The 19060-nt window shown below is 43.1% G+C and overlaps 1 protein-coding gene across 3 annotated transcripts in view; it reads right to left on the minus strand.

Annotated features, from left to right (window-relative positions):
- Positions 1–4101: 4101 nt before the first annotated feature.
- OSBPL10 (oxysterol binding protein like 10) overlaps positions 4102–19060 on the minus strand; it is a 351945-nt gene continuing 336986 nt past the window's right edge. For all 3 annotated transcript variants that reach the window (XM_053600064.1, XM_053600063.1, XM_053600065.1), the window contains 4 exons: positions 16818–17004; positions 14790–14972; positions 7848–8001; positions 4102–5376 (listed from right to left, as the gene is read on the minus strand). In XM_053600064.1, coding sequence (XP_053456039.1) covers positions 5332–5376; positions 7848–8001; positions 14790–14972; positions 16818–17004 — 569 coding nt within the window. In that variant the 3' untranslated portion in view covers positions 4102–5331. The remainder of the gene's footprint in view (positions 5377–7847; positions 8002–14789; positions 14973–16817; positions 17005–19060) is intronic.

Consider the following 19060-nt stretch of genomic DNA (forward strand, 5'->3'; position numbering starts at 1 on the left):
TGTTACAACTAGCAGTGACAAATACGGAACCAGACGTTGACCATCTCATTAGCCAAAAGCAGGCCCATGGCTCCCATTGAAATGCTGGTAAGTTTGTTGTTTTAACTTTAGTTGTTCTTCATTTTAAATATTGTATTTGTTCCCGTTTTGTTTTTTTAATTCAAAATAAGATATGTGCAGTGTGCATAGGAATTTGTTCATAGTTTTTTTTAAACTATAGTCCAGCCCTCCAACGGTCTGAGGGACAGTGAACTGGCCCCGTTTAAAAAGTTTGAGGACCCCGGAGCTAGGATTACAGGCGTAAGCCATTGTGCCCAACCTATAAATACATTTTAAAAGATGTCAAATCAACAACATAATATAATCGAAGGTTTAGAAAGAAACTAAACCCAAGACTAGAGAAGGAAAGATTAGAGCAGAAACTGAGAATAGAAATCCAAGAGTCAAATTTTCAAAAAGATTAACCGAATTGATCTTTAGCTAGATTAAGGAAAAGAAAAAACCTACAATCAGAAAGTACTGCAAACAAATGTATTCCAACAAATTGGATAACCTGGATGAAGTGGACAAATTCCTAGAAAAACAACAATCTTCCCACATTTAATCATGAAGAAACAGAAAATCGAATTCATCTTAGGAGGCCAGCATGCCCTGATACCAAAGCCAGAAAAAAACACTGTAAAGACAACTACAGACTAACATTCCTTATCAATATTGATTGAAAAGTCTACAACAAAATACTTGCAAAACAACAACATATTTATAGGATTATTCACTATGACTGCGGGATTTATTCTTGGAATGCAAGGGATGGCTCAATGTGAAAATTAACATAATGCACCACACATTGACAGAATAAAGGGGGAACCTACATGATGAACTCATGCAGAATAGGCATCTAACAAGATGCAACACTTTTGTGATAAAGGGACAAACTACAGACAGAGGGAAATTACCTCAACAAAAGTTCATATATTAAAAACCCATAGCCAGGGTTAGTGGGATCGAACCTGGCCTAGGCCTCCTAAACAAACAAAATAGCCACAACCAATATCATAATGATGAAAGGCAAAATTTTTACACTGGATCAAAAACTAGGAAAGAACAAGATATAAAAGGTATCCAAATTGGAAAGAAAGAAGTAAAATTATCTGCTTGCAGATTAACATTGTCCTATCTAGAGAATCCTAGATCACACACACAGGGACTGTTAGAATAAACAAATTCAGTAAACCTCCATGATACAAAATCAGGAGTGTGTGTGTGTTTGGTTTTCTGTTTTTAGAAACAAGGTCTTCAAGGCCTTGCTGTGTTCCTCAGGCTGGAGTGCAGTGGCTATTCAACACCAGTGATTATGGACTGCAGCCTCAAAGCAATCGCTCCTCCCATCTCTGCTTCCCAACTGTCTGGGACTACAGACGCAAACTATCACCATCAGCAGTTGAGTTTTATATGCTAACAATGAACAATCCATAAAGGAAATGAGGACAACACTTAGAACCAAAAAGAGTAAAATAGTAATAAAGTCAACCAAGGAGGTGAAAAACTTACACAATGAAAACAATAAAACACTGTTGAAAGATAAGTATATAAATGGAAAGACATCCTGTGTTAATGGTTTGGAAGACTTAACATTAAGATGACAATACTACCCAAAGTGATTTACAGAGTCAATACAGTATCAAAATTACATTTTTTGGCAAAAATAGAAAATTCTCTTTTAAACTCACATGGAATCTCAAAGAACCCTAACAAAATAATCTTTGAAACAGTTTCTACATAAATTGCTACAAAGGTACAGTAATCAAAAGGGTAGAAATGGAGTAAAGACAGACAAACCAATAGAATAGAAAGCCCAGAAATAAACCCTTATATATATGGCCAATGATGTTCAACAAGGGTACCAAGATCACCCAATGGGAAAAGGACAGTCTTTTCAGTGAATGTTGGGAAAACTGGATAGCCACATGCAAAAGAATAAAATTGGACCACTATACTAACAGTAAATATATTTAAAAAAAAACTCAAAATGGATAAAAGACCTAAAACTGTAAAACCCTTACAAGAAAAACATAGGGCAAAAACTTCACTATACTTGATTTCCTGCATAGGGCATCAAAATCACAGGCTTCAAAAGAAAAATTAGACTATCAAAATCACTTTTGTACATAAAAGGACACTATCAACAGGGTGAAAAGGCAACCAATGGAAGAAAATATTTGCAAATTATATAGCTAATAAAGGATCAATATCTAAAATACTTCTAAAACTCAACCAGAGGAACCTGGTTTAAAAGTGGGCAAAGTACTTGATATACAAATGGCCAAAAACATGAAAAAATGCAAAAAATTAAAACCACCACAAGGTAGTATTTTACAGCCATTGAGATGACTATTATTAAAACAACAGAAAATGAGCATTGGTGACCATGTGGAGAATTGGATCCCTTATATATTGCTAGTGAGGTTGCCAAATGGTGCAGTCCTCCATACTGTGAAAAACAGTATGCCAAATTCCACTAATGGGTATATTTAGTTTCACAAAAACTGAAAGCAGGGACTTGAGCTGGTATTTGTACACCTCAGTGGGTAAATGGATAAAATATGAGTGTGTGAGAAAAAGATACTATTCAGCTTTAAAAGGAAGGAAATTTTGGCACATGGTCTAACACGGATGAACCTTGAATGTGTTATAAGTGTAATAAGCCAGACATAAAAGCACAAGTGTTGTATGAGTCTAGTGATATGAGGTATTCAGAGTAAATTCATGGGGACAAAGTAGAATGATTTTTGGATTGGGAAGACTTCTGGAGATGGATGGTGGTAGTTGTTGCACGGTAATGCCAAGAAAAGTACAATCTATGCTAATGCCTCTCAACTGTACATTTACAAAGTTAAAAGTTAAAATGATAAATTGTTATATGTATTTTACCACAAAAAAAAAAAAAAAACAATTCAGCACAAGAGAATGAACACGTAGAGGGTTGAACTAGAAAGAAGATGTTGGCTCAAATAAGCAAACTATGATATGCTACGTATGCTATGTTCCCATTTGTACAAAGTCCAAAAATAGGTAAAGCCAAGCATGCTGTTTAGAAATACATATATAGTAACACATAGTTAAAAAAAAATTATATGAGGACAGTTATTTGAGAAGGGTAAAGGCAGGAGATACGATTGTGTAGTGACACAATGGTCACTTCTAAGGTACCGGAGAACAGGATTCTCAAGCAGTGGATTATGTGTGTTCATAATTATTCTTAGAGTTCTACATATGTCTTATGTAAATCTAGAATGTAATATTTCACAACTTTATGCCCTGCCCCACTTTTCTATTTCCCAGATGGTTTATGCTGGGAAAACATAGACTAGAAAATTCAAAACCACAACGGTGATTACTTTTCCATCTCTCATTGATGTTTTTCTTTTCTTTTTTTCTCCACATAGCATCTGTTCCACTTTCCCTCTCAGAAATAAAGTGGTTCCAAACACTTCATTCACCTACATGTTTTCAAGACTGGATCTAAACAGGCTTACATTGTGACCTTTGACAGTAGCTTATCCCAAAACAAAACACTCACTAGACTTAGTGTTTTTATGAACTAGTCAGCAAATATTAACTAATGTTTATCTTGTTGGGTTTTTTTGTTTTGTCCTGTTCTGTTTTGAGACACAGTCTTACTCCATGGCCCAGGGCAGAGCGCATTGGTGTCATCATAGCTCACTACAACCTCAAACTTCTGGGGTCAAGTGATCCTTCTGCCTCAGCATCCCAAGTAGCTGGGACTACAGGTGTGTACCACCTGGCTAATTTTTCTGTTTTTTGTAGAGACAGCTCAGGCTGGTCTTAAACTCCTGGCCTCAAGCAATCCACCTACCTCAGCCTCCTCAGTATGCTACAATTATAGGCGTGAGCCACTGCGCCAGCCTCTCTGGTAGGTTTTTAAACGTTTTAAAAACACTGTTGTCTTGATATTGATATGATTATTGTTCACATCAATAATTAGGAATTATCTAACCAAAAAAATTGGAGCTCATTTAGAGGCACTAATCAGAACGTTTGAATCCCTGAAAATAAAATACAGACACACAAATAGGTATAGTATTTAATCGAAATATATTTGTCTAATATCTACAAAGTGTGAACAATTGGTCTTAAGAAAGCAGACAAAAGGCACAAAATTAGTATTACTACAGAGAAGCATTCATGCTATTGAATTTTATAAATGTCATTGGAGTGGCGCTGTAAAAAATAAAGCATTTAGCAAAAATCAAACATTTCATTTCTCCTTGCTTTTTATTTTGGACACTTCTTTGACCTAATTTGTAAAAGGCTAAGAACTGAAAGTCAACCGAAACCATGGAACACTGATGCAGGCTTTACGTGTGTTTTAATCACAGTGCTTTCTTGTAGAGTTTGGGTCAAACCAGAGAGGTGCACTTAAGAAAAAAAAAAATCCACAAGAAATTATTTTCTCTTTCCCCAATCTCAATACAAGATTGAGGCTGTGGTTGTGCATCTTCGTATATGCATGCATGTATTTAATTTCGAAAGCCCTTTTTCATCATAAAAGTAGTCAAGTCTCCAATCTGATTTGTTTTCTGCTATAAAAGCAGCAGCTTGTGAAAAATATATGACTAGTGTTGGAGTGTGAGAAATTGTCAGAAAAATGGGCAGAAAACTTCTTGGGGTCTGGTTCTTAGTTCTCTCAGAGCAAGAATAACCACTCCATCATGGAAGGCTCTAGCATAAACTTTAATAATGTCCTGCCCACCCTGTCTAGCAAGAAATGCTTATCTTTCTTGGGTGTAGAAAGACAACACACTTATGTGGGGAGAACAACATTTAAATGATAATCACCTGCACTTCCACCAGGAACAAGCCACTTTCTACCAGGTGGATGTCAGCTGCGCTATGCCAATTCTCCTTTGTTTTGACAGGAGTTAACTAAAGGAGAATATCTTTGTGAGTGTAAAACATTTCTGGCAAAGTGAAAAATAGAAAATTTTAAACCTTATTGGTAAAAAGGAGCTCCTGATTACCCACTTAAACCTTGGTGAGTGCAGTATTTACATGTGTAATACTCAAATGTGTACACAGGGCGTGTGTGTGAACATACATCGTGTGTAAACACACAACGCCTCAAATGGCTCTTGAATAAACTCAATCCTTCAGAGTTTGGGGGTGCATTTTTCACAGTATATAATTTCTCTGTTACCATTTCTTGGTGCTAACGGGAGGTCTCAGTGAACGCCAACAAAACCTTGATACTGTATCACTTTAATTCCTACAAAAACAGGGCTATTTGGGGAAGCTCTACACCTCCATGCATCAGTGTGCCTTCCAGAGGGGGTTGAAGTATACCCAGCCGTCGCCCTGTAAGAGAAGGAAGGTGGCGTTACACGGAGACCTCATCAGGAAAGAGAGTGAAGCCAGGATCACCACTGCCAATCTGTGTGCCTGCCCTGTCCTGCTGTCTCACACCCAGGCCACCCTGCCGGTCTCACTACCCCTCCACAGTCCAGCTGATCTTCCTATCCTAGCACTTTGAGGCAGGACAAGAGAAATACAGGGTAGTTGGATGAACAAACAAGGGAAAGAAAAAGTAAGGGTGTATGCATACCAGTGACTTACGCCCACCAGCTTGGAGGGAAAGCCAACAAAGGCTCTCTTCAGCAGGCAGTAGGCACAAGTCGGCACACACAAGAAATACCACCAATGAGATGTGGAAGAGAAAAAGGCAAGAACCAAAATGGTGTATGCTATCTAGTTTAGAGTAGGAAGGAATATACTGAATGGTAACTGTTACGGCAGCAGGATGATTGTTATTTTTTTTTTTTTTTGCAGTTTTTGGCCGGGGCTGGGTTTGAACCCACCACCTCCGGAATATGGAGCCGGTGCCCTACTCCTTTGAGCCACAGGCACCACCCGATTGTTATTCTTGACATGTCCCCTAGCCTTCTGTTACAAACATACTGGCTTTTCTGAAACCCAGGGGGAAGAGCTGTAAATGGTTTTTGTTGGGGTTTAATGAACAGCTTTCCACAGCAGCCGGGCAAATTAAGATGTCTCAGAGACCAGGTCTACCTCATAGAAGGATCCTTTGAAGTTTACCCCACCTGGACAAGGCTCCCACAGAGTCTCCCCAAGCAGCCTTCCTGTTGGAACCTTAATCCAACCCTGAAGTCACTTTTCAATCTATATCCCTTAGTTCTTGACTGGGGAGAACAGTGGTGGTCCCTGCTCCTGGCTCTAAGTCTACTTCCAGGTACTATAGTGCCCTAATTCTTTTCCCAACCTTCTGTCTAGACAGAACAATCCCTTCTTACGTGAGTCAGATTTTTAATATTAGCACTGGGGCTAAAACAAGCCTGTAGATACATTTCAGTTGGTTCCTAATGTCTAATTTTTTTTTTTTTTTGACACTGTGGGAATAGCACATTCCTCGTTAAAATCCAAATTCCTTGCTCCTTATTAAGTAGCCATTAATGAATGCCCTGACAATTAAGGACTCCTACATCTGCCCTAGTCCTCACCAGCAGGCTTCTCTCGCTGATGTTGCCTAGGTCCTGAGGGCCTGCCTTTTAAGGCCCTTTCCTGTGGCTCCTACATTCTCATAATTTCCAGTTCTGTTCTCAGAATCCTTCCCAATCACACCACATACAACTTTAGAACATAAAGGCACACAATGCCTTGCCCTCTCATTTCTGCATTCCTGGGTCACTTTCCCGGGGGACAGCAACAGCATTTTTTTTTTTTTTTTGTAGAGACAGAGTCTTACTTTATGGCCCTCGGTAGAGTGCCGTGGCCTCACACAGCTCACAGCAACCTCCAACTCCTGGGCTTAAGTGATTCTCTTGCCTCAGCCTCCTGAGCAGCTGGGACTACAGGCGCCCGCCACAATGCCCGGCTATTTTTTTGTTGCAGTTTGGCCGGGGCTGGGCTTGAACCCGCCACCCTCGGTATATGGGGCCAGCGCCCTGCTCACTGAGCCACATGCTCTGCCCAGCAGCAGCATTTCAAGCATGACTCAGGCTGGCCTTCCCTAGCACCTCTGTCCCTTTTGGCCCACAGGAGGCAAAACTCTGATCTCAGTGGTGAGGGCTCCAGCCTAGCAGGTGTGGAGATGGGCTGCAAGGCACTTCTTAAGTAATTTGTTAGTAATGGTAAAATAACAGGGGTCACATGGCTTTTCTTTTGACACAGAGTCTCACTTTGCCGCCCTTGGTAGAATGCTGTGGCATCACAGCTCACAGCAACCTCAGATTCCTCTGCTCAGGCAACTGTCTTGCCTCAGCATCTCCCCCCAACCCCCATCACTCCCCCACTGAGTAGCTGGGGACTACAGGGACAACCACGGTACCCAGCTATTTTTAGAGTTGGAGTTTCACTCTGGCTCAGGCTAGTCTCGAACCTATGAGCTCAGACTATCCACCTGCCTTGGCCTCCCAGAGTGCAAGGATTATAGGTATGAGCCACTGTGCCTAGCTAGCTTTCTTTTCCTAACTAGAACAATATGCAGGTTTACAATCCCATTCCTTTCCCTCCCTGGCAGGGTGACAGGCTTTTCTTAGGGAGGGAAACTGGGGAGCGGGGGAGTGTCAGCTGCTTGGTTCTGCCCTCCAGGTTGTTTCAGGCCTTGAAACATCATGAATGTTATTGCAGAAAAACTGTCCTGAAGCCTGGTCCAAAGCTGGTGCCAGAGTCAAGCTCCCTCAACCCACCCCAGGCCTGCCCTGTTCCTTTCTGTCATTCATCCCATCTGCCAGGCTTTCAAGCAAAACCCATCTGCCTTCTCAGGACAAGTTCTCTATGGGCGGGAGTCCCAGGACAAGTGGCAGAGTTACCTCCTGGATGAAATATTTGGGCTTCCACGGGGTGCGGAGGCTCTCCCGCTTCCGTTCCTCCACCCTCTGCTTCTCCTCCAGGTGCCGCTTCTGTTCAGTGGCTGCGTCGATGTCCCCCAGCCTCAAGTATCGGGTCACCTCCCTCCAGAGGTTCCTGGGAATGGATGGAACAGATGAGACAATGAGACAGGCCCAGCTGGCCTGGGGATGACTGTCCTTGGCAGGCAGCAGCCAGAACAGGGAAGGGGCATCTAGGCAAGGCTTCCTTGGGGCAGCTCACCCTAAATGCCTCAAAGACCCCAAGATTCAGGAGTTGAACTTGGGGTTCCCTGGCTCCACATGTGTGTTATTTCTGTTCTCCACTTATCCCAAGCACTATACCTTTCTTGGGGCTCGAAGTGTCTTAAGATCAGATCTAATTATGGTAGTAGTCGGCAGTATGCTACCACAGCAAACAGCAGTGACAACAAATACAGCATTTACCACGTCTCTAAGAATTTTTTATATATAAACTGACTTAATCCTCACAACATCCCAATGATACAGATGCTCTACTATCCCCGTTTTACAGAGGAGGAAACGTAAGGTCCATGAAACTTAAGGTGACCAGGCTGGTACCTGTTTTCACACAAGGGAACCCAGGATTATGAGTTATAGATTGTGGTGTGTACGCGCTCACTTATGGTGCAGGATCTGTCATTTCCCCCAATGTCTACACAAAAGCTACTTCTCTGCCTCATTCATTCACTGTACTGTAGAAGGCATCTGAATTGGCTTGTGTTTATCATACAGCTGCTTCCTCAGGACCTCCTAGGGCAGTGCTTCTCAACCTTCCTAATGCCGTGGACCTTTCATACAGGTCCTGTGGGTTGAGAATGGCTGTCCTAGGGACTGCCCAGATTCAGACACACTGTGTTCTAGAGGGAGAGGAAAGGAACTGTGATAAATCAGGACACCATTACCCATGCACTTCCTCCCTTTAATGCATCAGGAAAAGCCAGGATGCCACACAAAAGGAACTATCCGAATTCTCAGTGGTGGGGATTCCCTCCCTGGCTTTAGGAAATGATCAGTAACTCCAGGGCCAGGGAGCTCTTCTACAGTGGGTGCCCTCCACCCTTTCTGCAGTGAGGGCCGGGTGCAGCACGGGCCATGGGTGTTGACCTGCTCGGGCAAAGGAAGGGTAGAGAGGCTACCAGCAAAATGAACAGGGAGAGCAGCACCTTCTGAGGAGGGTCAGATGCCAACGAGAGAAACCAATAAGGGCTGAGTTCCTGCTGCAAACATCCCTGAAACCACCATCAAGAGATCCTAGCAGAGCCTCACTGTGGCCCCTGTTTTATAGAGGTGAACTGACCTCACAGCCCATGCTTTCTAGTCTGCCCTGAGTCCTGATTTAAGAGGAAAGATTTGCGAAACAGGAGAGTAGGTTGAGGTAAGGAAAGAACAGGAGGTGGGTATTAGGTCAAATCCGTCTTTTCCATCACTCACACCCTCAACACACAGTTCATGTGCAGGGAGGGACCAGACACCAGGATGGGCTGGGGGGAAAGGGCATCCTCTCAAAGGCACGACTTCCCATGCTAAGTCCCATCATAAACCAGTGGCCCCAAGTATAGAGAGCAGAGACCCCAAGGACTAGAGGGGTGGTGCTGGGCCAAGAAGTGGCCCACAGTCAGAGATGCCTAGATGCACAGGAACCCAACCAAAAGAGTCCCCTGAGAGGTTGGGAAGGGAGATGAAGTGGGTGCTGCTCATCTAAGGAAAGATCTGAACACCAAGCTAAAAGAAAAGGCAGAAAGGTAAGGCACCTTCAAGGTGGGAAGGGAGAGGAGCAAATCAGGAAGATTTGCTCCTGAGGGGAGCCCCTTCTGAGGAGGCAGGGCAGCATGACAAAGGGTGGGTATCCCTGGGCCCAGGCCAAGGAAGGACCCATGCTCAGTCCAGGCTCTGGGCATCATGAACACACTACAGTGTGGGCAGATAACAGGATATCTGCACTCTAACTCTAACAGGGCCATAGTTACCTTCCAAGGGTGCTGGCTGGGGACTGGAGGCCTAACCAGGGCTGGTACCATGTGAGGGATGAGACAACTATTTTAACCACTGTCCCACCCAGGCACATTGATCATCCCTCCTTTGCCTCTGCAGGTAAGGTCCAGCAGACCTAGCAGGAAGTGGGAGCATGTGCTCTGAGTGGCAAGGGAGCCTTGGACCAGCCACGTTACCTCGCGAGGCTATTTCCACCGCAGAGATCAAGGGTGAGTGGGCTCAATTTCCCTATATAGTAGTATCCCCCATATCCATGGAGGGAAATGCATTCTAAGATCCCTAGGAGATGCCTGAAACCACAGATAATACGTATGATGTTTTCTTCCTACACATACATACCTACAAAGTCTGACAATTAAGTTCACAAACTCATTCTAGAAAAAGCGCTACATACCTCATTGCTGACTATTGCTACGGTCACTTCTGAAGTACTCCCCTTTATAAGCTATGCTCCAATGCCAGCACCTAATCCAATTTTCAAAACAATTTTGGAACTCTTTTTCTGGAATGACCCTCAGTGCTGTAATCATATTACCCTTGATGTCCCAAATGTCATCAAAATGGCTTCCTTTTAATATTTCCTTCATCTTCAGGTAAAGAAAAAAGTCATTAGGGCCCAGATTGAGAGAGTAGGGAGGATATTCCAAGATAGTTTTTTGTTGACTGGCTAAAAACTCCCTCACAGATAGTGCTGTGTGAGCTGCTGCATTGTTGTGATACAAGAGCCATGAGTTGTTGGCGAAAAGTTCAGATTGTTTTTGTCTAACTTTATCATTCAGCCTTTTCAGCACTTCCAAATAGGAAGCTTGGTTAACTGTTTGTCCAGTTGGTACAAATTCACAATGAATAATCCTTCTGATATCAAAAAAGGTTAGCAACATTATTTTGACTCTTCATTTGGACTGACAAATGTTTGGTATGAGACTTCTATTGTGCACTTTGACACTTTGTTTCAGGGTTGTATGAGTTCACCCATGTTTCATCACCAGTGATAACACGGCACAAAACATCATCTTGCCTCTCCAAAATGTCTTGGTAAACTTTGGCTCTCCTTTGCTTTTGTTCATCGGTGAGCTCCTTACGGACCATTTTTGCACACACCTTTCTCATACCAAGATTTTTAGTTCAGATTTCCCTGCTTTTCTATCTATGTTTATGTGTTCTGCTATGCTTCTCATAGTCCATTGAGGATTTCCACACACAATGTGATGAATTTTTGCAATGTCTTTGTCAGTTCTGCTCGTTACTGGCTGTCCTGACCTCTCTTCATCAGTGACACTCTCTCTCCCCTCAGGAAAACATTTAATATGCTTGTATCCTGCCGTTTCTCCATGGCATTATCCCCACAAACTTGGGACCAACAAGTCCCTGATTTCACTTAGACTCTTGCCAAGTTTAACAAAAAATTTAATGTTTATTCATTGCTCTAATTTAACCTCTGACGACATTCTTGCAACAAAACACAAACACACCAAAACACACAACAATAATAAACGCCACTCAGCAAGGCACCACCACACAGTGACATGAACACAACTGTGAACCACTGATATACCAAGGTTATGAAACCTTACTGAGTTGTTTATATAGTGATGCCAATGTAAGCACACACACTTAATTGTCAGGCCCTGCATGATATAGTCTAATTTAAATTAGGCATAGTAAGAGATTAACGACAGAACAATTATAACAATACACTACCATAAAAGTTACATGAATGTGTGTGCACGTTTACCAAATAGTTCTCTATGTGTTGATATATAAATATAAGAAATAGAAAATATAATATAAAACATGAATGTGGTAATTTTCCTATTGATGGAGACCTTTGAGACATCCTGTGCTGTACAATTATCAGGTGGTGGTTGACTATGGGTAACAGAAACCACTGAAAATGAATCCATGGAAAAGGTGGGGGAGGGGTACTGTAGTTCAGCTCCATATTTCAGTAAAGTCCACATAAATAGGCAAAAAGAGGTAGCACCTTCTCTCTTACTCTGATACCTGACTGCATCCCTGCTCCAGGATGAATTCTGAGACCTCAAAGAGTCTTCATAAAGAATAGCTAACCTGGCTCAGGGCCTGTAACTCAGCGGCTAGGGCATCAGCCACATACACTGGAGTTGGTGGGTTCGAACCCAGCCTGGGCCTGCCAAATAATGATAACTACAACAAAAAAATAGTGGGGTGTTGTGGTGAGTGCCTGTAGTCCCAGCTACTTGGGAGGCTGAGGCAAGAGAATTGCTTAAGCCCAAGAGTTTGAGGTTGCTGTGAGCTGTGATATCATAGCACTCTACTGTGGGCAACATAGTAGACTTTGTCTCAAAAAAAAAAAGGTTAACCTACTCTGATATCCGTGGAAGGAAAGTAACAGGTAATCATAGTTTTGTTCTCAACAGCTAGACTAGAAACAATAGTCATGCCATGGTATGAACTACAGGTTTCTCCATCCTTGTGTGTGGGCAAGAAGATGATTTCTTTCCTTATTTCAGCCTTTCCTTTACCTAGCTACTATGGCCCAATAGGCTGGGCTGAAAAAGACGAGTAAGAGTTCATGCCGTCCATTTGGACACAGAAGTTACGCTCACTGTCCTTGACTAAACAGATGAATAAGAAAGTATGTACGAAGGTTCCAGGGATACTAAAGCTTTGTTTTTATTAAATTCAGTTATCATGTGTTATTTGTATGCCCTGCTATATCCCTTCTTTATTTCTACTTAATAAGCATTTTTTTCCACTTGGTTATAAACTCTTCTAGTTAATAGTAAACCCTTTCACAGAAACACCTGTAATTTCATTTTAGCCTTACATCATGTTTCTAAAGAGCACATGCTTTTAGATTAGAGCAGGGATTGACAATTTCTGTAAATTGCTAGATAGTAAATATTTTAGGCTTTGCAGGCTGTATGTTTTTGGTTACAATTACTTAACTCTGCTGTTGTAGCAGAAAGGAAGCCATAAACCATATGTAAATGAATGATCATGGCTGTGTTCCAATAAAACTTTATTTACAAAACAGCCACAGGCTAGATTTGGCACAAGAACCTTACTTGGCTGATGTCCTAGACAAAAAAATAAAAATGGCATAGGACGAGAAGATTTTGCTTGTCTGCCCACAAAAACATCACTTTAAATGGCTACATTATATTCATACCACAAAGTGGATATACTAATTGAGAGGATACTTCATAATTTACTTAACAATTTTCCACGTGTTGGACAGTTGGGTTGTTCCCCTTTCTTTCATAGTTTAGTTTTCTTAAAAAACAAAAAAACAAAAAACCTTTCATTGAAATTATTTCCTGAATTTAAGGATTTTCCCAGAGAAAAGATTCCCAGAAGTAGATTATAGGCAAGGTCCCTGGGTTTCAAATGTTACATTCCTGAGAACATCTTTAGGTTGGATTTGTAACCCAGACACCTGATAAACAGTGTATATACAATAATAACAACAACACCAGAATGGCTCATATCTGGTAATAATGACAGAGTGTAATACTGTAATAATAATACCCCTGTACTGGCAGAGTAAATTACAGAAACTATTGTGCTCTTTCTTTTAATTTCTAGGCTAATAGGAATGTTACAATTATTTTGATCTTCTAACCAAATAATAATAACCTTTCCATTTTCATAATGAATCCACTATGCTATTTAGTAATAATTGATGCTTTCATTGGAGCACAGCCTCTCACACACTTTATCCTTTATAATGGTTCCGAGAGGCACGCCACCGAAGCTTATGTCTTTCCCAGCGAACGATGATATCTTGCCTTTCTCTGAACCTTTAGTTAGTCCTACTTTTGTCTCCATTGTGATCCCTTTTCTCTTCACTACAGGCTCACCTGGACCTGCAGTGGACTTTTATTTTGGAAGCATGGCAATAAGGCAAGGCAATAAAATACAGATTTCCAAAATCAAATTAACAAGTTAAGACAAAAGTGATGCTGTGCATAAGGGGACATACTAACAATGAGCCTGGCCACTCATGTGAAGACCCTGCACCGTGAACCACTTACACGTGGGTTTATTTACGTGTGCGGAAGAAAGGAGTTCATGAATTACCAATTTTTTAATTACAAATTTTCCCTATGGGAAGCCTTGTGAACCCGTTTGTAAGTACAGAATGCCATTGAGTTGGGTCACCCATAACCCAGGACTACCTGTACAAAATTAAATTCATGAGTTTCAAGGTACAGATCCATGCAGCGGCACTGCACACACCCCTACTAGAAGATCAGGGTAGTATGTTAATCTGGTAAGAGACAAATTAGTATCTCATTGCTTCACTGCAAGGTTCTTTGATTACTAGCAACTCTCTGTATTTACATTTGAAATCAAGCAATAGATGAGTTGACAAACTTTCTCAGAACAAGCGTTAAAAGTCCGCTGTAAAGGGTCAGGCACGGTGGCTCACACACCATGACCCAGGCATAGAACCTGTAATCCCAGCACTCCAAGGCAGGTGGATTGCTTGAGCTCAGGAGTTCGAGACCAGCCAGGTCTCTAAAAATAGCCAGGCATTGTGGTGGGCACCTATAGTCCCAGCTACTCAAGAGGCTGAAGCAAGAGGATTGCTTAAGCCCAAGAGTTTGAGGCTGCTGTGACCCATGACACCACAGGACTCTACTGAGGGTGACAAAATGAGACTCTGTCTCAAAAAATAAATAAATAAATAAAGTCTGCTATAGACTGTCTGCATGCCCCATCCCAAAATTGCAGAATGACTGGACTAAAAGCTGAAAGGATCTATTCCTAAGTGACAGTGGAAAATTCAAACATCTAAAGAAGCCAGAAGAACATAACTGCTGGCCCATTTTGACTCTCTGTCCCTTGAGTCAAATGCTGAGGACAAGCTAAGCTGAGAGAAACACACAGCCCGACCCTCACCTGGACTCCATGGGCCCCTGCTTCTCCAGAGGTCTGATCTTCTTAGGATACACGGGCAGTGTGGTCGTGTCGATGACTTTGGTTTCTCCATTGCTATAGGTGAACTCTAAAGTACCGTTCCATTCCCCATGAGCTTTACAAACAATGGTGTTGGTTGGATTGTGCTTCACTTCCGCTGTGACCCTGAATTAATGAATGAATCAATGAACACATTTAGGGAGAGTATCAAAACAGAGACTTCAAAAGGTGCATTTATACTCAGAGAATTTTTTATGGAGGGTGGGAAGGAGGAACTCTTTTTGCAGTTTCGCTCAAAGACTAGCTCTTAAAATGTAACCCTTGAACAGAGAAGGAAAGCACTAGTGGAAAAACTGATGAAATCTAAATAAAATTCATAGATTGGTTAACAGTAATGTAGCACCATTAATTTCTTGGGTTTGATAAACACACAATGTTTATATAAAATGTTTTCTTTGGAATGGAAATCAAGCAAAGTAAAAGTAAAAATCAAGCAAAATGGAAGTAAAAGCAAAACAAAATATACCCTTTCCTGCCCCTAATGGCATATAACAGCACTACATTTTAACCCCCAAAAGAGCACAGGAGTGTAGGAAGAGCTTTTCAATCCTTAAGTGAGGTCAGTTCTATCTGGGGTCAAAAATGGTTGCTGCTAATCCCAGGAGAGCTCACACTGGGGAGGAAGGGATATGTCCACGTCCTCTGAATGAAGGTTAAGCAGAACCCAGACTCTCGGCCTCACATCAGCACCTTCCCACCATCGACAGGGGCTCCAAGATGACCTTGAGCCTCTCTCTAACAGGCCCTACTTACGGATATTGTGACCTCTCTTTTGGCCGCTTTGCCTGCGCTAACTCCACATCTCTGCCTCTGGGTGAAAGCAGACTCCCACCTCCCTGTCCACATTCCAGCTTTCTATAGTCAAAGTAACACAGGAAAAACAGGGAAGCTCACTCCAGAGCAGCCAAGTTTAAGAGCAGAGCTTCTCTTTTTCTTAAGACCCATCACAGGCTCAAGTTAAGAGTTTTCAAACATAGACTTGAACTTTCTCCCTTAGCCCCAAACAGCCACCGTTGCCAGGTGGTGAGGCAGAGGTTCGTGGGCATGAGGAATCTGTGGTGCATACAGTGGACGGGTATTAGTGGTGTGCTGGTAAATGTTCAACGACTGGCTTTCTCCAGGGAGTACAACATCTGGGCCACTTCTGTGGTGTCCCATCACCACTGATTTCAACTACCACCACGTTATCACCAAGGGTGGAGATAGGGAGTAATGAGTGCAGAGATGGGAGAAACGCACCCAAATCGGCTCTTGCAAGCCTGCGTGTGCTGGCTCCAGAATGACGCGAGGGCGTCCACGTGCCTGGGCTATACTGGGGAATGCTGACACCCTCATGGTAACACCATGCAGAGGAATGTTTTCCAAGAACAAGGGTAAAGATGGGAGCTTGCTTTGCATTACATCTGCCCTGAAAGAGGATTTTTTTTTTTTTTTTAATAGCTGGAACAAAAAGGACAATTTTGTGCTTCCTCAAACAGCAGGCCTCTACTTCAGTTTCTTAGGCTTTGGCCTTTCCAGCTTCTCAAAGGAGAGAAACGGTCTTGAGCTCACAGATACATAATACAAAGATTTGAGTAGTTAATGTAGCCACCTCAAAAAGAAATGGGGAACTGCTTGACAACATCTGGGTTCACAGAATAAATCACTTCAGAGCATAGAAACAAGCTGTGGCTTCAGAAGGAAGAGTTTACTGTAACAAACAGAACCACCTAAAAAAAAAAGAAAAAAAAAAAACAACAAACAGAACCACCTTTTAGACTGGTGTATGTCCTGTAAATCACCTAAGATTTCACCAAAACTCTGCCATGCAAAGGGATGGAAAAAGATGAGTGAACAACTTCATCCTGATTTTCAACTCATCTTATCACTGGAACTCAATATTCTAATGGAGAAAGGAAACTCAGGACTTCGTGGTAAGGCAAAGCCAGAGCTTCCCTGGCAGGTTCCTACCTGTGGACTTTCCCTCCATAGAAAGGCTTGGTGTGGAATATCACCGTCGCTGAGTACCCAGTCTTGGCACAGTTGATGCTGACTTTTCCTCCAAGCTCCACCCACGGGATGGTGAGAATAGACCGGGCATAGGCACTAGGCAGGGTGAATACATACTCTTCCCCGTGTTCCAGGAGCCTCAGCACACCTCCAGGGAGAGAGGAGGGGAAGTTAGACACACAAACGGAGGAAAGGGACATGTGGGGATCAGAAGAGGAGAGATCAAAATGCCTCCTGCGGCACATGTCACACCTGCCCCCTCTGCAGACAGCAGCTTCACATTCGCCGTATGTTCCACCTGTGCAAAGTGCTGAGAATACAATGGGGAGCAAAACAGACCCACTTCCTGCCCTCAGTAAGCAGAACAGAAAGGTGGACCAATCACCAAAGGGACACAAAACTGTAACCGTGGTAAAGGGCGGGGGAGAGGTGCCTGGTGCCATGGAGGCCTCCAGCAAGAGGAAGTGACCTGGAAAGGGAAGGTTTCCCTGGGGAAGGGACCCTTGAGCTGAGTAAAAGTCAAGAAAGTGAAGAGAGAAAGGAAGAGCATCCCAGCAGGGGAAGAGCGCATTGGAAGGCCCTGCCTTGGGAAGGAGCCGGGTGTGTATGAAGGGGCTGAGAAGGGGGCCCCCAGGCAGAAGGAAGGTGTGTCAGTATGGAGGATGACCAGGTCAGCAGGGCCAGACCCTGTCTTTTAAACTTCTAAAAAGTATCTGCCTTCATCCTGAGAGCACACAGAGACAACTCCAATGGTTTTCTTGAAGTTAAAGAAGTCAGACTGTAGAGCTGCTGTCAGCAGTCTGGAGGAGACACCTCTGCCCACCTACCTCCAGATCAGGGGTTCTCTAACTTAGGACCCAAGGATTGGGCTGAGAGGAGTCTTAATCTTCTTGAAGCAATGCAGAATTAGGTAGGTTTATTTTTCTAGAGAAAAGGGCCACGTTAATGTTCCTAGGGTAGTTTGGGGCTGGGGAAAGGAGAGGGGCATAGTTTTCATCAAGTTCTCAAAGACTATTTCCAAAATGCATAAGCTCCGGGCTACTGTGAAGTTTGTACACGGAGGTCTCATACAGGCCGGCAGGGGCCCTGGGATCCAGCCCTATGGTCCTCTGAGATGTACGTGCATATTTCACGTAAGGCACCTCTCCGGGCTTGGCTCTACTCTAGCTCACCCCAGGGCTACCCCCTTATCAAAGACACCCTGAGATCAAAAAGGGCAGAGGACCACACAATTAGTGACAGCCCCTCCCTGGGCTCCTGGTCCTGCGGTGGAAAGGGCGAAGAGTGGGCTCAACATCTTCCATGTGCCAGCACTATCTGGCTGCCAGATGTTCCTGGAGGCTCTACAAGCACCTGTCCTTTGAGCCTCATAAGTACCCTATAGAGCAATAATTTTATCATAGGATGAGGAACCTGAAACCCAGGGAGGGTAAGTAATTTAACTGGTCAGTACTTCTCTCTCAGGCTAGACAAGCATCTAAATCGATTAGAGCTAGAATTTGCGCAGGAGAGAGAGAGAGGGCGGGAGTTGGGAGCAGGGAGGGAGAGAGAGAGAGATGTTGAGATTTCTTTTAGTGTGTATTAGCTTAACAGGGAGTCTGGGGAGAGACGGAGCTAGTTTGTATAGAGAGTGTGATCATTGTTAGCTCCTAAAGTCAATACTAAGATGCATTCAGCTATAGTTCAATTCACCCTTGAAAATTCCTTTAACTGCCCATGAACTATAATACATAGAACATACTAGGCTCGTCTGGACCAGCAACCTCACTCTAAGTCCATTAAACTCATGTGTTCCCCAACCAACAGAAAAGATGTAAACCCATGGTGGCATCCTGGCATACGTTCAGGGTCTCAGTCACTCCAGGTACAGAGAGATGCTCACACAGGAGGGCACATACAGGAACCAAGAGCACAGGAGAAGCAGATCCATGGGTGGCTTGCAAGCATGTGGGCAAGACTGGAGGGCAGACTCACAGCAGCATTAAATCCTTCTCTATCCAATGAGGAATATAATTGAGTACGTGGAATGTAAATGTGCAGGTGGCATAACTCCTCCACACTCAATGTCTCCCTGTGTCCCCGCTCCAGCTTGCTGGGCTCCCTTGACTGAATTAACACATCTTCATGAAAGTAAAGCCCAGGCCCCTTCCCGCTCTCTGACCCTCTCCATCTGAGAGAACTGCCCCAGGTGACTTCTAAGGTCC

This window comes from Nycticebus coucang, chromosome 8 (assembly GCF_027406575.1).
Source record: "Nycticebus coucang isolate mNycCou1 chromosome 8, mNycCou1.pri, whole genome shotgun sequence".
Taxonomy (NCBI): domain Eukaryota; kingdom Metazoa; phylum Chordata; class Mammalia; order Primates; family Lorisidae; genus Nycticebus; species Nycticebus coucang.